General features: G+C 35.7%; 6 protein-coding genes across 7 annotated transcripts; 2 read left to right on the top strand and 4 right to left on the bottom strand.

Annotated features, from left to right (window-relative positions):
* Window positions 1-3,656: 3,656 nt before the first annotated feature.
* LOC127265276 (expansin-A11-like) lies at window positions 3,657-5,088 on the bottom strand. Its single transcript, XM_051295010.1, has 3 exons — window positions 4,675-5,088; window positions 4,273-4,594; window positions 3,657-4,179 (listed from the first exon to the last, which is right to left on the bottom strand). The coding sequence occupies exons 1-3, from the start codon at window positions 4,832-4,834 to the stop codon at window positions 3,861-3,863; spliced, it is 801 nt and encodes a 266-aa protein (XP_051150967.1). The 5' UTR covers window positions 4,835-5,088; the 3' UTR covers window positions 3,657-3,860.
* Window positions 5,089-6,348: 1,260 nt separating this feature from the next.
* Window positions 6,349-8,636, bottom strand: LOC127265215 (monooxygenase 2-like). Its single transcript, XM_051294922.1, has 7 exons — window positions 8,377-8,636; window positions 8,212-8,282; window positions 7,974-8,120; window positions 7,841-7,900; window positions 7,608-7,773; window positions 7,294-7,528; window positions 6,349-7,198 (listed from the first exon to the last, which is right to left on the bottom strand). The coding sequence occupies exons 1-7, from the start codon at window positions 8,455-8,457 to the stop codon at window positions 6,684-6,686; spliced, it is 1,275 nt and encodes a 424-aa protein (XP_051150879.1). The 5' UTR covers window positions 8,458-8,636; the 3' UTR covers window positions 6,349-6,683.
* A 569-nt stretch (window positions 8,637-9,205) lies between these two features.
* On the bottom strand, window positions 9,206-13,124 carry LOC127265216 (probable prolyl 4-hydroxylase 3). Of its 2 annotated transcripts, none has more exons than XM_051294923.1 (9): window positions 12,981-13,124; window positions 12,680-12,885; window positions 12,489-12,582; window positions 11,782-11,879; window positions 11,533-11,630; window positions 10,762-10,891; window positions 10,439-10,626; window positions 9,691-9,777; window positions 9,206-9,428 (listed from the first exon to the last, which is right to left on the bottom strand). In XM_051294923.1, the coding sequence occupies exons 2-8, from the start codon at window positions 12,874-12,876 to the stop codon at window positions 9,704-9,706; spliced, it is 879 nt and encodes a 292-aa protein (XP_051150880.1). In that variant the 5' UTR covers window positions 12,877-12,885; window positions 12,981-13,124; the 3' UTR covers window positions 9,206-9,428; window positions 9,691-9,703. The 2 variants fall into 2 exon arrangements, with proteins under 2 accessions (XP_051150880.1, XP_051150881.1); XM_051294924.1 differs by having other exon boundaries at window positions 12,956-13,100.
* Window positions 13,125-13,847: 723 nt separating this feature from the next.
* On the top strand, window positions 13,848-14,834 carry LOC127265217 (uncharacterized protein At1g76070-like). The gene has a single exon (XM_051294925.1). The coding sequence runs from the start codon at window positions 13,854-13,856 to the stop codon at window positions 14,661-14,663; it is 810 nt and encodes a 269-aa protein (XP_051150882.1). The 5' UTR covers window positions 13,848-13,853; the 3' UTR covers window positions 14,664-14,834.
* A 2,101-nt stretch (window positions 14,835-16,935) lies between these two features.
* LOC127265249 (phospholipase D delta-like) lies at window positions 16,936-20,874 on the top strand. The gene is made up of 11 exons (XM_051294979.1): window positions 16,936-17,500; window positions 17,745-18,329; window positions 18,393-18,509; window positions 18,600-18,794; window positions 18,878-19,159; window positions 19,246-19,311; window positions 19,400-19,547; window positions 19,648-19,796; window positions 19,891-20,061; window positions 20,139-20,339; window positions 20,417-20,874. Exons 1-11 carry the CDS (start codon window positions 17,171-17,173, stop codon window positions 20,708-20,710), a joined length of 2,538 nt encoding a protein of 845 aa, XP_051150936.1. The 5' UTR covers window positions 16,936-17,170; the 3' UTR covers window positions 20,711-20,874.
* A 40-nt stretch (window positions 20,875-20,914) lies between these two features.
* Window positions 20,915-21,673, bottom strand: LOC127265250 (plastocyanin-like). The gene has a single exon (XM_051294980.1). It carries the CDS (start codon window positions 21,547-21,549, stop codon window positions 21,040-21,042), a length of 510 nt encoding a protein of 169 aa, XP_051150937.1. The 5' UTR covers window positions 21,550-21,673; the 3' UTR covers window positions 20,915-21,039.
* Window positions 21,674-23,641: the final 1,968 nt, after the last annotated feature.

Below are 23,641 nucleotides of genomic sequence, written 5' to 3' on the forward strand. Positions count from 1 at the left end.
ATGCTGGAATCTATTCTGCAGTCTTTTATCTCTACTTTTGTATTTTTATATTTTATATTGAAATTTTATTTCAGACATATATTTATTTATTTTGAACAGAGTTATTTAGATAATATAAAATAATATTTAAATCTTATATTATTAGTTTGTATATATATATAGTATTATTAGTATTTTAAAATATAAATTGATATATATAATTAAAATATTAAAATATATGTTTAAATATTCTTAGGGTGTGTTTGTTTGGGGGATTGGATTTTAGATTTAGATTTTTGAAGATTTTGAAGTATGGATTTTTAAGTTGTGTTTGTTTGGAGTTTGAATTTTGTAATGATTATGTTGAAAAAAATTATTATTTTATTGAAAAATGATAAATTGATGTGATAGTTTGAAATGAATGATATTTAATATTGTTAAAGAAATTATAAATAATAATAAAAAGTGATGTTTGATTTGATATTTATTAATTAAATTAAATTTAAATTTAATTTCTAGAAAAAAAAAATTCTTTTATATTTTTGGATGATGTGAGTTCTCGTAAATTTGTATTATTTTCTTCAAAATTATCAAATTAAACATTTTTTTATATTATGCTATAAATTAATTTTACATTCAAAACATCGTATCAACTCTGATTTATATTGCATTATAATACTCCCTCCGTCCCAATACAATAGTTTTGTTCATCATTTTTGTCCGTCCCAAAACAATAGTCTCATTTCCATAAATAACTATATCACTATAAAATTATCCTATTTTTTCATTATTATTATACAATTGCCATTACTTTTTACCATACTCACAAGGACAAAAAAGTAATTTATCTTTATTTTTTATCAACTACGTGCCCAACACAACAAGACTATATTTTTGGGACGGATGAAGTACTATTTTTCAATTCTTTTTTTTTTTTTTAATATTTCAACCCCAAACACACACAACACTATTTTTTTATTCTGCGATCGGATACGCTGACAATTTCTGAAAAGGCAAACTGCTGTAGAAGGGAAGTGGACTGCAGAAAGGAAGTAGACTCGAGGGTAGGGATTAATAGGATTTTGAGGGGAATTGAGTGTCTATATAGTAAAATTATACCAAAATTGCCTAAACGAACACACTCTAAATATACTCATTCCGTTCAGTTAAAAATATACTATTTTTATTTTGTAATGTTCAATTACAAAATAAATATTTTATTAAATATCTCAATTTTTTTCAAATGTTCGTAATTCTACTTTTAACTACCCACTATAATTAAAATACTATTATTTATGTAAATGTTTACTTTCTATATTCACGGAGAGAGTAATAATTAGTACTCACCCATCAAACTAAATATATTTTTCTATCAGTTTTATTGTCACATTAAAAAATATAATAAAAGTAATCAAATATTAATATCATAATATAATATAATTTTATATAAATTATAAATACAATTAATTTATAAATAAAGTACAAAAACTAAAAAATATCAAAATTATCTTGTACACTTTATTTAATAAATAACATATTATTATTTTTGATCTATTAGAAAGAAATATTTTAAGTTAAGACGAATAAAATAAAACTTGCTTAAATAAATTATTAATATTGTCTACACATTTTTCTTTTCTAATTATATTATCTATGTCACTGTTATTTGCTTTATTCGTATTCCATTTTATTATTTTATACTCCCTCCGTCCTAAACAATGTGCTACATTTAAGTTGGGCACGAGACTTTAGGCGACAAGTATTAAGTAGGATAATTGAGAAATTAGGTGATGTGATGGAGAGAGAAGTGTATATTTTATTTTTTTATTAGGGTGATGTGATGAGATAAAGTGTGGGGATATAGATTAAATATAATTAATTATTTCCTAATTTAGAAATGTTGCAGGGGTGTTTGAGACATACCAAAAAGGAAATGTTGCACGGTGTTTGGGACGAAATGGAGTAATTTTTTTTATTCCAGAATCTATTTACAAATTCATAAAATTTTGATCTGTCCCACAACGAGTTGGCTCGCAAACAACCCACTTATTTGCGGATTAAGGTGGATTGTGAATCAATCCGCTCCACTAACCTGTTTTGCGGGTTAAGGTGGGTTGTATTGAGTTGATTATCGAATTGTATCTTGGATTTGAATTTATTGATGTTGTTATCATGCCCTGCAGCTCAAAGCTGAAAGGGAGCGTCGAAAAGGGTGTGTTTGTTTGGAGGATTGGATTTAAATTCAATTATTCATTCAATTTTTTTCTCCAAAAACATCAAATTAAACACTTATTTTTTATTTTTTATATTATACTAAAAATCAATTTTACATTCAAAACATCACATCAACACCTATTTATATCACATCATACAACTATTCAAATTCAAAATTTTTACTATTCAAATCTCACAACTATTCAAATTCAAAATTTTTACTATTCAAATCTCAATTCAAATCTCAATTCAAAATCCGAACCCCCCGAACAAACGTACCCTAGGAGGAAGAAGATATATTATATCATCTATCACTGCTTCCATTTCTTTATATTATATCATATTATAGAACAGAGAAGGTAATTACACCTATTACTATTACTGCTTCAATTTCTGTATATTATATTGTATTATTATAGAATACAGAAGAAAAAAAAGAAAAAAAAAAAAGGGATATTTTATTGAAAAATGCATCGAAAGTTTAAATACATAATTTTATAATCACAAGTTTACACATAACCAGTAGACCATTAAGAGAGATTAATTACATTTTCTCTTGTTTTGTATAATAAAATACACATTAATTTCCTCCACATAAATATCTTCTGCTTGCGAAAAGAGCCATAGATCATGTGCTAAAAAATTTTCAGAACCTATACTAAATACTATATAAAAAACTTATATTAAAATATAATTAAGATAATACTATTATTTAGTTAATCAACTTAAGGCTGACACTATTAACATATCATCTTTGCCGTCCAAGAAATCCAACTGCCTATACATGTTAAAGCAACAACACTAACTTATTTTTAGAGGTCATTTTCTTTTCAAAAGTTTTTTTCTCTCTTCCACCGACAAAAATATCATACAACCGAATATATTTCTTTATTATTATTGAAAATAATAATTGCCTCGTGCACTTTAAAACATAATCTCTATTACAACTCTCACTCCATACCATTGGGTCATTCCTTAACTTAATTTTTGAACATACATAAATAGTGCATAAAGCTGCTTGAGGCAACATTAATTTTAATAATAATAATAATATGTAATAAGTGAGAATTAATCTTGTATCTTGGGGTGTGTTTTTTTTTTTGCAACAATTTTGGAGTTTGCACTGTTTCGCCACTTTACGGTTTGAGATGAGCGGAAAACCACCCTACAATGACCAAATCCGACAGCCTACTTCCGAAGCCTGTTAAAAAATAATTTCTTGTGTAAATATTTATTTATTTTATAATTTGGTGGACGACATATATGGAAGAGTTTTAAGGTCAAATGATAGTTTTTTTTTTTTTTTTTTTTGATATGTTTATAATTAATAATAATATATTATAAGTTTAAAAATATTATTATTAATAATAGATTAAATTTATTTAATTTAATATAATTAATACCTATCAAATTCAATATATATTAAAATTTTTCAAATCCAAATCAAACCTATAATTCTAAAGAAACACAATAAATCAAATTCATGGTAAAATTCAAACTCAAACAAAAATTTCTCCAAACAACTCGAAAAAAAAAAACACCCTTGATTCAATTAATTGCTCTTGTATGTAATAATTAATTATACGTGGGTCGGGCTGCTCCGGCAAATTAAAATAGTTAGCAGTGGCACGCCGCGACAAGAGTTGCTATAGCTAAGCTAAGCTAAGCTAGAATTGGACATTGGTAGAAAATGTCTGCCCGAAGGCCCAATTGGCGGGAACGACGTTGTTGAAGGTCTTTGTAAGTCCGTCGTCGGTGGTGACCTTGAACGACAACGATTGACCATCCAGGTAGACATTTGACTGCCAGTTGGCACCCCAATTTCGAGACATTGGGACCCACTTGCCCGGATTCTTCGACCCCATTATTTGCACCGCCTGGATTGCCCCGGCGTTGCCCACGTTACTGATCAGCACCAGCTCGAAGTAATCGTGGCCGTTGATCGTGAATCTCACTCCTCCGTGCTTTCTCCTGTCGCACGGCACTCTGAACCACATTTATTAAATAAATGAAGTAAACGATCGATTCCCATAAAAATTTATATATTATTTATTTAATTATTTAGAATTGCAGTCTAACCTTTGATAGAGGACAGGGACGATGCCCGCCTGGTAGATGGCGATCTTCTCCCAGGCGGGCTGAGCCATGTCGAAATGCTGACGTGGAGGGTTGCACCAGCCGCCGTCGTCGGAGGGCAGGCTGGGGTTCGGCGGGCAGAAGTTGGTGGCGGTGACCGTCACCGACACGCCCTTCTTGCACCACCTGCCGTCGTTTTTGTAGTCGCACATTATCTTGAAGCACTGCCCGCACGACCCGCCGTTGTTGAACAGCGCGGTGCTCAGCGCCGCCGTCCGGGTGCCGTACCCGGCGGAGTACAGGTTCCCGTACCCACACGCGCCGCCTGCGCCCAGTCCCCATACATTAATTCATTACAATTAATATCCCTAATTTTCATCCAAAAGAAAACTGTATCGCACGTACCCATGGTGCCGGAAGCGTCGGCGCCGCCGTAGAAAGTGGCGTGAGCTTGAATCCAGCCGGAGGCCGTGAAAGCATCGGCGGCGGCGATTAAGCAGCAGAACCCTAACAGAAACCCGATTGTCCACATTTTCATAGAGTTCGAAGAAATTAAGAAAGACATGTAATAATAATCCCTACTGTAAAGAATATATATTATATAGAGAGAGAGGGAGAGAGAAAGCAGGAAGCTGATTAATTCTTGATCAGAAATCTGAATCTAGTTCAATATATATATATATATATAAATTCTGATATATGATGCATGTTCTCTTCCAAGAATTCCTCCGATCTCAGGCCACATGGGAATGTAGAGTTTTAATCAAATCAAAATTGCCATAGCAGTGTGAAAGATCTTGATCTGATTTATTACATGGAATATTGCTGTCTACCTCAAATTATTATACAGTATTATAGTATTTCATAAAAAGTAATGCATACACAAGAAAGAGGGATTTATTAGCTTAGCAAATGGAATGGCATCACGTGGTTATGTTTGACCGTATGTGGGGGTCTGGTCACGTGCGGCGCACATGGGCCCTGACATTGACTCCCTCTGACTCTGATGGTTTGCAGTCTTGTCTCTCTCCATACTGTAATTCACTACTGGATTACATTTTACAGCAGTTAATTTACGCTTTCTATTTGATTTTGCTTGTTTGGATGGGAAGATAGATGTTGACTATTTAGATGTTAGTTTTGGGTTATTTTCAGCACGTGGGTTTTGACTTGAAAATAATTAATTATTGGGTGTGGTTGGAAAAGTCGGCAAATTAACTCAGTCTCAGTCTCAGTCTTAATTCAACTGTTAAGACATTAGAGGAGGATGTAATTCTTAAATCATAATGGTTGACTTTTGAGGTTGTGGAGTAGAACAACTTCTTTTTTTTTTTTTTTTTACTACATTTCACATGTTTATAAGATCCATATTTTGGTGGTATGCCCAAATACCCTAATAAATTGAAGATTATGTGGTGATATGACTTAAGTTATCGTAGTGTTGATTTTTGATTTAACATATATATATATATATATCTAAATATATATTATGTTATACGATATGATTATACTTTCTCCGTACTATTTTAACATACTATTTTTACTACTTTCGTTTGTTCTATTTGAAAATATTTATTTTTTAATAAAAATAATTATATAATAATACTAATTCATAATTTTTATTTAAATTACAAACATACCGCACATATATTTATTTTTTACTAAAGTCAAGGGTAAAATTATCAAATATTCTTAACACGTAGACCGATTAATAAAATACTATTATTCTGAATCTACTACAAAACCCCAAAGTGTTCATTTCACATGGGAGTATTGAGTTATAATACATCCTCTATCATTTAATAATCTATCCATTTCTTCCATTTTCGTAATAAAGTATCAATTTTTTCTTTTAGCAACAGTACTATTTATCTAACATTACAAATATCTTTATAATTTACAATATATTAAACAAATGTCATTAAGAGCAATTTAGTCTTTTTATTTTTATTTATACTATATTTTAATATAATACTAATATTTTTAAAATTTGATGAAAAAAAAAATATATATATATATATAAATATAAGACCGATGAAATATAATATATATATATATATAGTATTATAAATATAGTGATTATCTAAAAAAATTTATTGCCCCCTAGCCCCACTTGAATTGTGTGAAGGTGAGTACATAAGATTGCCAGCCACCCGTTTTTGTCGACTTGAAACTCTTACAACTTGGAACTCAGAAAATATATTATTACAAATCATAAAAATAGACCCTTACTTATATATAGTGATAAAGTTTCTAGAAAGTTGAGGTTGGCAGTCGATCTTCTTTCCAGTCGAATCAATTAAGGGTGATTAACCTTTTGGTGGGAAATTCAAATCAATGTCATCGTATTCCTATTCCACAAATGATCTAACCAGTTTCGAATGGTTGATTTAAGACGCCAACACTTTGTTCCTTCAAGAGACACTCAGCTTCCCAAAATCGAATTCAGAGATCCTCAAAAGAGCTGCGCCGGTGTAGCGAGACACGACCATCTTCCTCAACCATGTCACCGCCTTGTTGTTGCTCTCTTGTAACATCCCGACAACATAAGCTGCGCTGATCAGACAGAAGCTTCGCCATCTCCTCTCCTCGGCATACTTCTGCACGCCCCTTTCGAGCCTTGTCTCATCTCTTACCAATGCTGCCTGCCCCAGACATCTTGCAAGAACGATGCTGTCTTCCAATGCAGAACACCCTCCTTGTCCGATATCCGGGGTCATCGGATGCAGCGCGTCGCCGGCCACACAAACGCCATTTCTACTCAAATTCCCCACAAGAATGTTCCATGGCGACCTCAACTTCAACTGAGCGCAGGAGATCGAATCCAGCTTCGTCCTCTCCACGATGTCTGACGCCCGTTTGGGGACATTAAGGATGTTCTTCATTACAAACTGCTTCATCTTTACAGGGTCGCCATCGTTTTCATCGTCTGCAATCAATACAACAGTAAAACATCCATCGCATGTGGCAACGGTACACTGTTAGTTAGTTCTAACATATCAAAATTGCCGCGGATTTACTTACATTCGAAGAGTGAAGGAGTGAATGTGCAAAACCAGTATATGCTTTTCTCGTCGCAGGGGATGAAACCATAACGAACGCCTCCTCCAAAGAAGCCATGGAACTTTGGCTCAAAGCCATGGCCGCCATTAAAGTAGTCGACAAAGCCTCTGATCGCCGCCCGTCCGGCGCTGACCGGGCTCTGCAGCCCCAGCCATTTCGCCACCATGGAATTGATGCCGTCACATCCGATCAACACCTGAGCAGAATCATTACAAGACAATCATCAATTGGAGAAAACAAAATAACCAGGCAAGAACATCCATACTCAAACTCACCTTGGTTCTGAAAATCGAACCATCTGCAAGGTGGACTAACTTATGGCTGCCTGATTGCTCGATGGAAATGATCCTGGAAGAATATCGAATGGTCCCTTCCGGCAGCTCTTTCGACAGAGTATCCAGCAAGTCTCTTCTTTTAACACATCGGATTTCTTGATCAGGGCTGCAAGTGTTTGGATTGATTAGTGGTGTTCATAAGAATAACCAAATTATTTTGGATTGCAACTTACGACTTGATATCAGATTGGTCTGAGGTGGGCTGGTTGGAGTTCATGGGGAGGAAGTTGAATCTAGAACCAAAAATCAACAGAGAGTGTAAGAACAGTCGATTACAATGTGCAGAGCAATTGTTGATAAGTGTACCCTTGAATTTGGACAGATTTGTTCCTCAAGATGTGGCCGATGCCGAGAGCATCCAGAGCCCTCCAGGCATTTCTCCACATGGTGAGTGCGAATCCAGTCATTCTTAGACTGTCAGATGATTCCAAAACCACGCTCTGGATTCCCAATCTGTTGTAAAATTAACAGGACAGTTATCTCAAGTGTGAATTGTGAACTGTGTAAGAAATCAGGCCTGACTGAGGGCTGTCTGATTTTGTACCTGTGAAGCCCCAGCGCGGTGGAGAGGCCGGCTATGCCGGCGCCTACTACCACGATGTCTTGCTCAAACATCTGTTGCATCGTCAACAGAAAATATCTGGTTTTGAAGACAATGACTGTAATATATATATATATATATGTATATATAAGAATCCAGGAAGGGGACCTGTGTTTCTTCAGCCATGACAACAGCAGCTAAGCTAAGCTCCCAAAGTTGAACTTGAATGGCAAGGAATTCTAGTATCATACAGTTGAAGATACACAGACACTTCTTGCCAAGATTCAAATGCAACTAGCAAAATTCGATTTTTATTCCTATAGGCCTGTATAAATCCGACAGCTGGATAAGAGTTCGGATTGGAGCAGGAATGTTTAAAGGAAATATATATATATATGTTTGTGTATGCATGTATAATCCAACAAAAATTCAGAGAGGACATATAAAAGAATGTGCAGCCCACCATACGTACTACACTGTGACTTAAAGTATTGATGTGTATATTTAATTTGAATTTGATATTAAATAATATTTGATAAAATATTTTGTGATATATATATATATATTTTAGAACAATAGGCGTGTTTATTACTGATTTGAGGACAACTATTATAATTCACACTTCTCGAGGTTTCAGACTCATCATATTCTTGTGGTTTTAAACTTTTTTTTTTTTTTTTTTTTTTTTTTTTTTTTTTTTATCAAAGATAAATAAATAAAGATGAAAAGCAACCTTGATTAATTCTACAATTGTTACAGTTGAATTGTTTATATAGCCATGAGATAGTTTAGCCCATGTCATGAATATGAGCAACTGCTATCACAAAAAGGTTCCCACTGATATAATCAACTATTAAAGAAGCATGAAAAACAACCTTTTTAACACTAGAATATACAAGTAGAACCGAATTTTCAAATAAAAAAGGCTGAGTTAACACAAGGAAGAAGTCATTTTCATTTTCATTTTCAATTTCATATGTATTTAAGGAGAAATTAATCACGAAGAAAATTGAATAAATGGTACAACACAGATCACTTCAATTTACAGGAACATCATCGTCATACAATGTCTGTAAGTCTATCTTCAGTCCTCCCAAGTTAAGTGACAAGTTATGATCAAACATTCAATGTATATGAGCAATATGTCAGACTCTGCTGTATTTCCTACAAATTAAATTCCCGTTTGGACCGACTGCTGAAATTCTCTCCATCTGTAACGCCTGCAAGATTTTATGTTGGATTTAGTTCCAGGAGTATGATGATTCACATAAGTATGACAAACTCGAATCACAAACTCAGGTGTATCGATTGCTACATGTGATGTGAGCGCAGGGATATGAGAAACAAAACTTGCACATTCGATTGGTTATCAGATTGTCAACAATTGGTTAGAAGTAGAATGAAGATGCAACAATCTCACATAATATATTTATGTATATATATATATATATATAAGTTGGATTACCATGTCTAAATGTTTACCTTTGAGTTCAGCCTAGACTTTATATTCTTCAACATGCAGCCACTTGGTGGACGACCACTTATTCCCTTTGATAACAGGGCAACCTCCTGGAATGATAATAACAGAAACTCGTAAACTGGAACTCAGAAGTGAAACCAATTTAAAGGGATGAAAAATGTAATGTGGTGTGGCTGGAGTTAGGAGGATAGTCTTCCTTCCATGCTAATATAGCATACCACAAGTTTCATATTCAAGTGAGAATTTATTCGGGAGGAACCACAAATAGCACAGTGAAGTTAGATTCTCGGCCTCTCTAGTTATCAGCACCATAGAGTTATATTACCATATTGTAATCTTATAAAAGACAGCATCATCAGTTTTGGACATGGACGCCTTATCCTCTGAAGATTGTTAGACATTAATCCCCTAAGTCATTAGAGTTCACTATTTTCATCTTCCAACACAGGAAATTATCACATGCCAAGATAGACTAACTTGCCATGCTAGCTCTGGCCATGCCAACTCAGCATACAGGATTGGCACCTAACAATTTCCGGGTGCCAGAAAACAAAATTGCAAACACCAACGAATTACTGGAGAAAATTCAACTAAGCCTTCATACCGAAGACTAAAGTTACAATTCTCAGTAGTATTTTTGCTCTTAGCATCCTTCTTATCACTATCAATTATTTTCTACATTGGAATGAAGCTGTAAGGAAGATAGTGAAAGGGAATCGAGGTGATGAAGAGAAAACTACTGAAACTCACCGTGCAAGCTTGATGGGTCTAAAGTAGCATCAGGGTGCATACTCCAAAAAAGTAGAGCATCACCCATTTTAGGTTTCACAGAAAGGCCTCTCTGAGCACACGCTGATTTCTCACTCCACCCTGGCAGGGCACTGAAGTTTCCCTTGGCGGCAGGAAAAACTGTCTCGCCACCTTCTTCAACATCTGATCTGAAATAGTTAATAGATTGTTGAAATAAATTGGGGGGAAAAAAATATGAGGGCATGCAAACTTAGCCTTTGTTCAAATATAAAAAGATAACAATCAGGAAGTTTTGAAGTATCAACATATTGTAGGTAACTTACAAATACATAAGAACAGTAGCTATTCGTTGACCACCATTCTTAGTGTTGTATGTATCCAGAAAGTAATCATAGTGAGGCTCATATTTTTGTCCCACTTCATAGTGCAGAACCTGTAAACCTTCCCCATGCTCTGAAAATTAAATCTAAATAATTAGGCTAGTGTTAAGTGTATTCATGCTCATATACAAAAAAAAAAAAAATGGCATGCGTCCATGTTTTTTATGGTAAATAAGGTGCCAATTGCAAGGTTTTTTATTTTTTTTTTGAAAAAAGCATGATAGATCAAAATGAAAGCAGCGTATGCTTGTTTGCCATAATGCCATAATATTACATAATGTGCTCTGTACTGAAAATTGACAACGCTTAGACAAGAGTATCTTTCACAATTTTCTGATAATCAAACATAAAAATAGTATCCACACCTAATAAAATTACATTTTTGCATCTGAGGATATCTCAAGCATACATTTAACAAAGTTGCTGTTATTATACTCTCCTCACTCTTCTCGTTTTCATGCACAATCCTATTTTGACCACCAATATGCAGTTTACGAATTTATAGAAGTTTGCAACCAGGCAGTGGATTTAACTTAAATCATGGGATCTCGTAACTAGGAAACACTAAGCTAACATAATATAGCCACTTCCAATATTTTGCTAGACCTATAGTCATATAATGATCCAGCATCATAACCAGAAAAAGGTTTCCAAGTTGAACCCAAAATGACATGTGTCAAACAATCTACAATCAACATGCATAAAATCTCATACCTACAGGTATGAAAGTGAAATCTGCTATTCGTTTTTCAATATCTCTAATGACCTTATCTCGCCCTCTTCTCAAAAACATTCCCGAGCTTGTACGAACCCTGAAACATGATATCACGATCTCAAAACATGAGATATTATTTAGATGCCAAAAACAAGGATGGTAAACAGAAGATTTTTAAATATTAAAATGAGATCTATAAAAATAATCAAAATCAAGAATTCTTATGAAGATGTAGGTGTGATACAAACCTGCTGTCCTTACTCTTGCCAGTCTTGCTATCCACCACTGTTGACTTCACCATGTGAGGCCTGGCAAGATTTATCAAATACTCGCATTCCTCCCTAGACTGTCAAAAGATAATGAAGGACTCAAGGACTAATATTTTCTTTTGTTTTTCAAAGAAGCCAGAAGCCTAGTTAACATTGTCATTAAAAAGGATCCTAGAAATTCCTTTCTTTTAAATAGGTTATCTTCCATTGTTAAAATCCAGCATTTATCACTCATATTATTTAAGCACCGGAAAAATAACAATATTTGCAAATTGGTATAGCTGTAGATGAACATCTTAAATTCATATACTTATCCAACTCAAGAAAAAAGATTGGAGAACAAACTAAAACAAAGGGCTTAAAAAAGCCAAAGAATGTGAAGATTGGTCTCTTGAGATTCACATTGCAGGACTGATCTGCAACGAGTAAACCCTTAATTTTACTTCTTGTAATAAGCACATATATGTCACCGCTAATTGAGTCTGGAAAGGTTGTTTTTGGGGATACAATGTATTAATGATCAACAAATCATTGGAAATACAGTGGATGACGGAGACAAATCTTTCTGTGAATTTTATAGGTGTCAGTGCATACCGATCCACCTATTGGATGTGTCGCATAAATAATCGAACCTACAAAACTAAAAGCTAAAACCAAAAATATATAGATAGATAATTAAAGCTTACCAGAAAATGATGATACAAGAAAGCCCTAGGCTCCCACGAAAGAATTTCCGTCCACTGTTCCCCTCTTTCCCCCAATCCTTCACTACTTTTGCCACTGTTATCCAAAAGAAAATCGAAAGTAACGATCATTAAAAAATCGAAATGCAATGGAATCAGAAACGCAAATTACAAACAAAAAACGCGGAGCGTACGGGTCCAATGTCAAGCGCTTCAATCTGATGCGATCTCCAACCGACAGAGAGTTTTCATTGGCGCCAATTGGAAGAGAGAGGATACCGAGGCCGAGAAGCATCAATAGTACCACTGTCAGCATTAACAGCATTGACAACACCAAAACTACCGTCGAAGATCTCTTCCCCTGATGCCGATTCCCCCTTCCCTTCGCCATTATTATTCCCTAAACACAAGATATCAAATCAAATCAAACCAAACCAACCCAACCAAACCCCAAAGAATCGCAAATATACCCGAAGATGGAGAAAGAGGAATTACGACTGCTTCGAATTGAGGCTTGAAATGTTGTAAGCTCTCAACAGTCTGCGACTGCGACTCCGCGTTACAGTGGGCGACGAAGAAGTCGAAAATGGAGACACATAAAAGTACCTAAATGCACTCCCTACTGACATTGCACGGAGGCGTTTCTAGGCTTGTAATTTAGGGGTAATCTCGACATTTCCTTTTCTTATTATAATATCATTGGTTCATTAGTAGCCCACTAATATAAATACCACAATTTATTTCTTACACACATACAATTAACACTTCTGGATTTAATTTAAAATTAATTGTAAATTAAATTTACTTATATAGGTAAGTATCATTAATAATTCTATTGGGTACCGTATTATTGATACTTTCAAATCGGATTTACCCGATAAATAATAAATACAAATTTGTTCGGTAACACTGAAAATTTACCCATAATTACAGCAATCAATCTGTAACACTCAAATACTCACGTGACTGTTACCAAATTCTGTTAATGAATTTCGTAGCAATACCACGACGGCAACCTGTATTTGAATCGTCTCAATTTCCTTTTTCTTATGCGTGTCCTAATTGTTTATTATTATTTTTTAATTGGGTTTGATTTAGCCCGTTCCTGCATGTAAATACGACCAATTGAAATTTTAAATTGCACAATATTATTATAAATTTATAATATAATCTTATGTCATTTATACTCAAAGTGTAGTTTTGGCAATCTGTGTTTGACTGGTATTCACTGAAAAGGTCAAAATTGTCATCCTAATTAAAAGTTTGGATTTTATTTAAAAAAGCACACGCAACCGACATACATTACACACACACAAACAAATACGTGTCTGTATATATGTGTATATATATGTGTATGTATAGATTTGGATGAGGAGATTATTCAGAAGATTAGTTTTGTTTATGGAGAAGACGGCGGCGAAGGCCAAGAAGACGAGTATTTTGAAGATCCTGCCGAAGGCTGCTCAGGCGGCGGCGATTTCGTTCCAGAACCTTCCGTTCAGTCCCCGGCGGGATAAGCGGACGGACGGAAATGCTCACAAGCACAAATATCATTTCAGCAAGGGCGGTTTTTCCGGTCCGATCATGATTCCGGCGGAGGCTCGAGGGAGATGGAGGAACTCCGGTACGCCGGAGCCTTCTTCCCCGAAGGTATCGTGCATCGGACAGATCAAATACAGGAGGAATTTGTCGAGGAAGAAGCACGATTCGCGGTCGAGAGAAACCGTCAAGTCTGGGAAAAGTAAGAAAATCAAGGCGGCGCCGGCGAGGAAGCCGTCGGGAATTATGAAGATTTTCAGCTCCGGTAGGAAGTCCGATGCGGCGATTGAGCATATGAGGCCGCCGGCGGTCGATAGTCCGCCGAGGCTGGGCCAATTGAGGAAATTCGCGAGCAGCCGCGACGGCACGCTCGCCAATTTTGATTGGTCCGCCGCGCAGATCGCGCCGGAGGAGAATCACGACAGGGAATTTTATTCCGACGGAGAGAAGGAGTTCAGCGACTGGGAAGATGACGTCATCATTCCGTTCTCGGCGCCGATACTTCGGTCTGGAGCTGGACCCGGAGTCGGAGTTGGAGCCGGAGCGGGAGCCGGCTTGGATTTGGAGCCGAGGAAGGAGATTAATTTGTGGAAGAGGAGAACCATGGCTTGCCCTAAGCGTCTTCAATTGAACAATTAAACACAAAAGTAAAAAATAATAAAAATAAACATTATTTGCAGAAATTACTTGTGAATAAGCTGTAAAAATATTCTGTAATTATTTTATGTTTGTGAATTCTTTTTGCTTGTACTCCTTGATTTACCTTCAAATTTTACAATTTTGGTTAAATGTATTTAATTAATTATTCGACGGTGCAAAAAAAAAAACCGCATGTGTTCCTTTTTTTTTTTTTTTTTTTTTTTTTTATTTTTTATTATTATTTTTTTAATGTTTTTAAAAAGTAATAATATGCGTATGACAATAAAAAAATAAAATTAACATTTAGCGAGTTTTGAGTCATTAAGGGGTGTTTGACAAATAGTTTTTTAAAGAGCTTTTAGCTATAAAAAAAAGCTAATTTAGGTGTTTGGTAATTAGCTTTTTGGAATAACATTTTAACCCAAAAAAATTAATTTCTGAAAAGCTAACTTACTCATATTTTGAAATAGCTTTTTATATAAATTTTTTTTATTCCTATAAATATATTTTGATTATTTATTAATTATATTAGAATATTTTATTATATTATAGTTTTACTTTTATAAATTTAAAATAATTAATTTTTATATAAATTTTTTTTAATTATAAAATATATAAATTTATTAAAATCAACATAAAATAAAAAATATAAATATTAATAATTTATTTTTTATTAAAATTATATTATATAAATTTTATACTAAAAATAAATTAAATTTATTGAAAATTATAAATATAATGAACTAGTCGATAACTAACATAATAAATATATACACGAAAAATTTATTATTTTATATTTTACATCATTTTCAATAAAAAAATTATTTATATATTTTAATAAAAATATATTATTTTTCAAATCTAACTGTAATAAAAATAAATACTTTTATAACACTTTTACAATTTTTAATAACTAATAACAAAATTTTTTAAACATTCTAAACTCAAAAATACATAATTGAATATATTAGAAACAAGAATAAAATAGAAATGTCCTCAATTGTCATTTTATGTATAAACAGCTAATATCAAACAGTTGTTTTACCAAACATTTTAATACAAACAGCTAATCGAATCAGCTAGTCAAACTAGCTAATTGAATCAGCTAACAGCTAATTGCCAAACACGCCCTAAAAATGGTCCCGTGGGAAATCCGTTTGATTATTGAAAATGAGTAAAAAAAAATAAATTTTGATATTTTGTAGTCTCATATTATAACATAGACAATGAAAATAGTAGAAAGTAAAAATAATATTTCTAATTAAGAGAAAAATAGTAAAGAATGAAAAAAAAATCTGACTTAGATAAACCGAAAGCTTAATGGTTTAAGGATGCATTATCATCACTAGAATTTGAATGAACAACTAGCTTTGTTTAATCTAGTGTTCTACAGTTCTGAATTTTTTATTTTTTTTTAAAGGTTAATGATTGATGTCATTTTTTTTCAAAAAATATATATATATATATTTGATATAATATTTTTAAAAAATAAATAAAATAATAATAATAATAATAAAATATTGCTGGGAATGAGATGTAGTCAAGCAGTGAAACCCTGAGGCCTTTTGAAACAATATGAACAATACTTGAATTATATTACATTTTATTCTTGTATTCGGATTTTTTGGACATAAATATCTTGAATTTATCATTAAAAAGGCTGCGTATAATTATGATTAATTTTATATGTAACTAAAGAATAAAATATACTATTTAATTCCATTAATACTTCGAATTATAAGCCTACCAAACCTAATACATGATGCCTGCATGTGCAGGTAATACGTTGAAATTGCACGCGCTCGCAACATTGCATCTCTACGCAGCACCATTTCTTTTATTTTGACTTATTGTACAGGACGTGAAAGTCACCTAAAAATAAAAACAAAAAGATATATTTATCATTGATCTAATAAATGTAGATGAAGTCATGAAGATTGTGATAGACCGATAAAGTTCCTGTTTATCTAAATCCTAAATAAAATTAATATTTTAACATTTCTTAAAAATTCAATCAGAAAGAAATTTCGTGTCACCACATATAACAATTACGTGTACATGAATCAAATTTAAATTTAGATTATTTAAAAATTATTATCTCATCGGCCAGCTAATCCCTAAACGTTGCAGGTCTGACGAAAATCTTAAAATGCGTATATTCAAAGCTGGCGTGTGGGCGATTCTTAAAATAGCCACGGCGCTCAGCTCCTGACCATATCAGAACCGTTGGTTATGCACATCAAAGCATGGACGGCCTAGATTGATGCTGGAGCTGGAGTCCATGGAGCTTCGAAATGCTCCCAATCGTCATCTCTTCGAGAAATGAACTCCCAACTGCACTGCGAAAGAGCCTAAACCACCTCCTATTTTCACATTTTCTTCGCAGATTCTCGACTGTTCGATCCCTAGACCCCACCTATCCCTCCCTCCCGCCGCGGAGAAACCAATAAAACCACCGCTGCCGCCGTCCGCCGACGCCGCCGGCGACAGTTTTTTCCTTAACAAAAATGGCCGACCAGAAATCAGACGACGATGTAATATACCTCCACGGCGATCTGGACCTTACAATAATCGAAGCTCGGTTTTTGCCAAACATGGACTTGGTCTCCGAGCACCTCCGCCGTTGCTTTTCCGTGTTCGACGTCTGCCGGAAGCCTTGCACCGCCGATCATCGCCCTCCCGATCACAAACCCCACCGCAAGATCATCACCAGCGATCCGTATGTTACGGTTTGCCTATCCGGGGCCCGGGTTGCCCGGACCCGGGTCATATCCAATTCGCAGAACCCGGTTTGGAACGAGCATTACAAGATCCCAATAGCTCATCCCGTTTCTCAGGTGATCACTAATTCGCAGAAACTTTCACCCTATTCTGTAAACATTAGGTCGATTTAAGCATAACTTCAAAAGGGAATGTATGCATTGTGATCTTTAAAATTGGGGATTCTTATTTCTTCTAGGGTTCACTTAGTTCAGAATTTTAATTCCTCTGCATCTCTGTTCTTGGATTGGATTGATTTTTGAATTCCTTGATTATATATCTTCCGAACTCAGGATTTCTGAGGTTTAACAAACAATACAGGTCGAATTCGAGGTGAAAGACAATGACATGTTTGGTGCTGAGCGGATTGGGATTGCCTCAGTTCCGGCGAAGAGGATCGCAGCCGGAGAGCCGATCGACGATTGGTTTCCGGTGATAGGATCAAATGGGAAGCCTCCAAAGCCTGAAACTGCAATCAGATTGCAGATGACATTCACTCCCTGCCATAAGAGCTCTGTTTACTTAAATGGCCTTTCAGACAACTATGGTGTGGAGAGAAGCTATTTTCCTCTGCATCGAGGAGGTAAGATCACCCTCTATCAAGACGCGCACGTGATCGACGGAATGCTGCCGGAGATTGAGCTGGATGAAGGGATGAAGTTCGAGCATCAGAAGTGTTGGGAGGACATATGCCACGCGATATTGGAGGCACACCATTTGGTGTACATTGTAGGCTGGTCGATTTATCATAAGGTGAAGCTTGTTAGAGAGCCGACTAAACCATTGCCTGACGGCGGCGAATTAACTTTGGGAGACTTGCTCAAGTACAAATCTCAAGAAGGGGTGAGAGTTTTGTTACTGGTTTGGGATGACAAGACTTCTCATCACAAGTTTGGGCTTAAAACGGTACGGCAATGTGGTTTCGGAAACAGTTTAAATGTATACATTGGTTGATCTTCTTTAGTGCAGGAAGGAGTGATGCAGACTCACGACGAAGAAACCAAGAAGTTTTTCAAGCACTCGTCTGTTACGTGCGTCTTATCCCCGCGCTACGCAAGCAGTAAGCTTAGCATTGTCAAGCAACAGGCATGCCTTGATCTATGCAATCAGTTGAAGTTTTAGAAGGTTTTGTTTTTTCGAGATTGAAGAATGAACAAACTTTCCTTTGATCTTCAGGTTGTAGGAACTCTGTATACTCACCATCAGAAATGTGTGATTGTTGATTCTCAAGGCCATGGAAATTACCGGAAGATAACTTCATTCGTTGGTGGTTTAGATCTCTGCGATGGACGCTATGATACACCTGAGCATAGACTGTTTCGCGATCTTGATACAGTTTTCCAGGATGACTTTCATAACCCAACATTTCAAGTAAGCAAATACTCTGTTGGAAATCTTTTAGCCATTCTTTTTTAGATCTTCGGATTGTGATTTGTGCTTGTGTTTCTCGATAGCCAGGCAAGAAAGCACCTAGACAGCCATGGCATGATTTACATTGCAAAATCGAAGGCCCTGCTGCATATGATGTGCTGACTAACTTTGAGCAGAGGTGGAGGAAGGCCACTAAATGGGCCGAGCTTGGGAAAAAGTTTAAAAGAATATCGCACTGGAATGACGATGCTTTAATTAAGCTCGACCGAATTTCATGGATAGTCAGTCCTTCAGGAAATGTTTCAAGTGATCATCCTTCTTTGCGCGTTTCTGATGAAGATGATCCGGAGAATTGGCATGTGCAGGTTACAATGCAAGGAAAAGATATCACATTTTAAAGTTGTCCGAGACGGGTTAAAACTTGACTTTGGTTTGTTTCTTATGTCTATAGGTGTTCCGGTCCATTGATTCGGGTTCAGTGAAAGGTTTCCCAAAAAAGGGAAATGTCGGCGAGCAAGTACTACACGAACCTGCATTTATTAAATTCAAACTTGAATTCGTGGTTAAGTTTGAACTTATTTTGTTGTAAAATTTCTTTCTTGTAGAACCTTACCCGTGTGAAGAATTTGGTCGTGGATACGAGCATTCAAATGGCTTATATACAGGCTATTCGGTCTGCTCAACACTTCATCTACATCGAGAATCAATATTTCCTCGGATCATCTTATGCTTGGCCGTCCTACAAAAATGCCGGTAGGCTGTTGTATAGCAATAATGACTTGTATGCCGGTAGGCTGCTATTTCTGCTAGTTTGATCTCCATTTAGCTCATACGGTATATGTATGTTTCTTAGGCGCCGACAATTTAATCCCAATGGAACTTGCATTAAAGATCGCCAGTAAAATAAGGGCCAAAGAGAGATTCGCCGTTTATGTAGTAATCCCTATGTGGCCGGAGGGCGCTCCCGAATCTGCCTCTGTACAAGAAATTCTCTATTGGCAGGTACATTAGCCAATCCACGAACTCTCTACAACCATTTCTTCCAGTTTTGGGATCTTCTGGTTGCCGATTTTTTTTGTGTTGATCATTCTTGCAGGGGCAAACGATGCAAATGATGTATGAGATCATTGCTCAAGAGATAAAGTCGGCACAGCTCGAGAATACACATCCGACGGACTATTTGAATTTCTACTGTCTTGGCAACCGAGAAGAGTGCCACAACGAGCAATCGAATGGGAACGGTCATGCCGCCTCCAACGGAAAAAGCGTAATCCCCGAATGTATGTTTTGCCTTGGATATTAATTGTACAAACGCTCAATGTGCTCGTTGTTTCTTCGCTGCAGGATACGAATTCGAAGAAATTTGGACGGTTTATGATCTATGTGCACGCCAAAGGAATGATCGTCGATGATCAGTACGTGATTCTAGGTTCCGCCAATATCAACCAGCGCTCGATGGCTGGTACGAGAGACACTGAGATCGCCATGGGAGCTTATCAGCCGCATCACATCTGGAACTCGAAGAAGAAACATCCTCGCGGCCAAGTTAGTCGGTTTTTTTCTCTTTCAACCTTGTACGCAACGATAAAAATGGACTCTTTATCGATGATGTTTGCGCGCAGGTATATGGATACAGAATGTCGCTATGGGCAGAGCACATCGGCAGCATCGACGACTGCTTCCATGATCCCGAAAATTTGGACTGCGTAAGGTACGTCAATGGCGTCGCAAAAGATAACTGGACTCGGTTCACTGCTGAGGATTTCACTCGTCTACAAGGACACTTGCTTAAATATCCGGTGGAAGTCGCGGCAGACGGCAAGGTAAAACCCCTACCTCGACACGAAAACTTCCCGGACGTTGGCGGCAAGGTGCTCGGCGCCGCCACCGGCCTGCCTGATGCTCTGACAACATAGAACACATACATAGGTACCAGGATTTCATGTCTGTAGTTTAAATAATTTTACCACTTTCAGGCTGCCATTGTCGTGTAACATATAAGGTGTGTGTGTTTGTGCTCGTTTGGTATCTCTCTCTGTATAATTTTTGTTTTCATGTACGTAATTTGCTATGGTGTTCTTGAGTATGATTATTATTGGAATTAAGAAAAGAAGAGGTAATTTAATCAATGAAGCATGGAATTTCAGACAGCGTAGCTCAGAATACATGGAAAGAAAAATCCCAGTGGAGAAGACGATGATGTGATTAATTAATACATAAGATAAGGAGTGGTCGGAGAATGTATTTATTTGACCGTTATTTTTCCGGCCATGCCGGCGCCCTGGTGAGGGGAGCAGTAGTAGCTGTAAGAGCCTTTCTCGGTGAGAGTGACAGAGTATTTCTCGCCGGGGCCGTTGAGGAGGTCTTGCTCGTCCATGGAGATCTTGCTGACGTCGACGCCGGCGGGGACTTCGTCCTCGTCGAACACCACGTTGTGTGGGAATCCGGCATTGTTGACGAAGTTGATCTGCTCGCCGGCGGCGACTTCAGCTTCTTTGGGGACGAAAACGAGGGAACCGTCGTCGGCGCCGAGGAGGATGTCGAAGGCCATGGCGTTTCCGGCGAGGATTGCGGTGGCGGCGGTGGCGACGACCGCCGCGCCGACGTCCTTCAAGGACGCTCTGATAGAGAGCTTGGGGGGTGCTGCTGCGGCGGCCCTGGTGGAGACGGCGGCGGCGGCGGGTTTGGAGGCGGTGGCTTTCAGGCCGGTGAAGGAGGGGATGGTGACGGCGGCGACGGAGGTGATGGTGGCCATTCTTGATTTAATTTGTCTTATTTTCTGTGGTGTGGGTATGAATTGTTTTGCTTTAATTTTTAGCTGGAATGGTGAAGAAGATGGGATGGGATGGGAAGAAGAAGATGATGTTAGGATTTTAAAGTGTGGATAGGAATCAAGATTTTATCCATTGGGAAGCCATGGAAATGGCTTGGTTGGGGCCAATCAATTCAATGGTCATTTTCACTTTGGCATTTCATGGAACACTTCCATTACAGCTATGCAAGTATGTATGTATGTATGTATGATGGGCTATTAGGTAATAAGTTAGTTCATGGGCCAAAGTGTAAGAATAATATCGAAGCCCAATACAATAAAATTATAATACTAGTAGTAGTCATAACAACCAACATTCTTGTCCAAAACCTGTAACTTGAGTTATGCAAGATTTCGCCTTTGCCATTGAAGGAGGATTGATAAGCCATGAACAAAACAGACTGCACCTGCAGCCTCAGATAGACATAGAGAGATTCCATTAATATAACTGTTCATTACATCAATACTTAAATAAATAATCTATTTGCTGCCATTAATGGCGGCCTATCGACTTAATATCAATATGAATATGGTTTCGGTTGCCAATTGCTTTAAATTCACCCATCCATTTCTTGCACTCAACCTCTCTCTCTCTCTCTCTCTCTCACTCTAGCTTCTAATTTTCTCCCATTTCTTCTTCCCCTCTCCCAAATGAAATCTCCATTGGAGAATATTCATGTTGAAATGGCAACTGCGATATTGGCTCGGCTCACTCAGACGACTGTATATCTAAACTTAAAGGGCTTATAGATCGTTTTTTGATTGAGCCGTGCCAATATCACAGTGACTTTTTCACACCCTCCCACAATGCAATCCAATGTCTTTCAGGTATGATTTTAATATATGTTACATATTTCTGAAGTTCTGATACAATGCAAGACATAATAATGATAATCTTCTTCTACCTGGGTTTTTTTTTTTTAATTTTTTTTTTTGGGTTCTTTTCTTGATTTGATCAAGCTGTGTATGTACGGTGGAAGCTTTGCATCATGTGTGAAGATTATGTTAAATATTAAGACACCTTCAAAAGGGGGCTATGAAAAATTAGGGTTTCATTTTTAATTAGCTATATATGAATTCATTACATTGCATGATCTGTGCACCATATACCCCTAACCCTGAAAACCACTTTGATAGAAATTAAATGGGATAAATGTCCAAAAACAGCCTTTTTAAAAATAAAAATAATAGATAAAAAAAAATAAAAATAAATCACAATGGATAGAACAAACTATAAAAATCTGAATGAACACTAGTTTTGTTGAATGTGTTGTCACAGTCCTATTTTACTATATGTATTTATCTTGGTTTATTTATTTCTTTTCAAACTATTATATTATATATATATTTTTTTATTTTGAATTGAAAATTGAAAATCCTACGTCGAACAATTATATAATTATATGGCATTAAATAACTTCAATTTAAAAGTTTTACCATTTTTAACATATGCAATAAAATTACCAGTTTTTCTAATTCTCTTTTTGCTATATACAAAATCTCATTTTTATTTAAAAGAGTCCAAACACAAACTTGTAAGAAAAATATTATGCAATTTCATAGTTTTTAGTAAGAAAAAAAAATGTTTATACATACACATATTTTATTTTATTTTATTATATATAGTCTAGGTAGATGTAAATATAAATTTAAATGTGGGGAGTTAGTTGAGGGAGTAAATGTATTGTTTCCCCGCTCATAAATATGAAGAGCAACTTACACTGCCATCGCCATTAATGACAGAATCTCTGCAACCAAACCAATTTCATTTATTTTTTTATTTATTGCCATCACAGACACAGATTCCTCCCAAATTAAATGCTCTCATTTCCTGCTAATATAAAACCTTCTAATTTAAGGTAAAAATATTTAATTAATTAATAATAATTATAATTTGAAAGTAAATTTAATATATATTATTAAAAAAATCAACATATACGTTTAAATATTTAAAAATTATATAGCAATTAAAAAATATATAATATAGATATTATTTTGTAGAGAATAAAATTTTTTATGATACAAAGTAAATAAA

Source organism: Andrographis paniculata, unplaced genomic scaffold (genome assembly GCF_009805555.1).
Source record: "Andrographis paniculata isolate CXL003 unplaced genomic scaffold, ASM980555v1 Contig72END, whole genome shotgun sequence".
In the NCBI taxonomy this organism is placed as follows: domain Eukaryota; kingdom Viridiplantae; phylum Streptophyta; class Magnoliopsida; order Lamiales; family Acanthaceae; genus Andrographis; species Andrographis paniculata.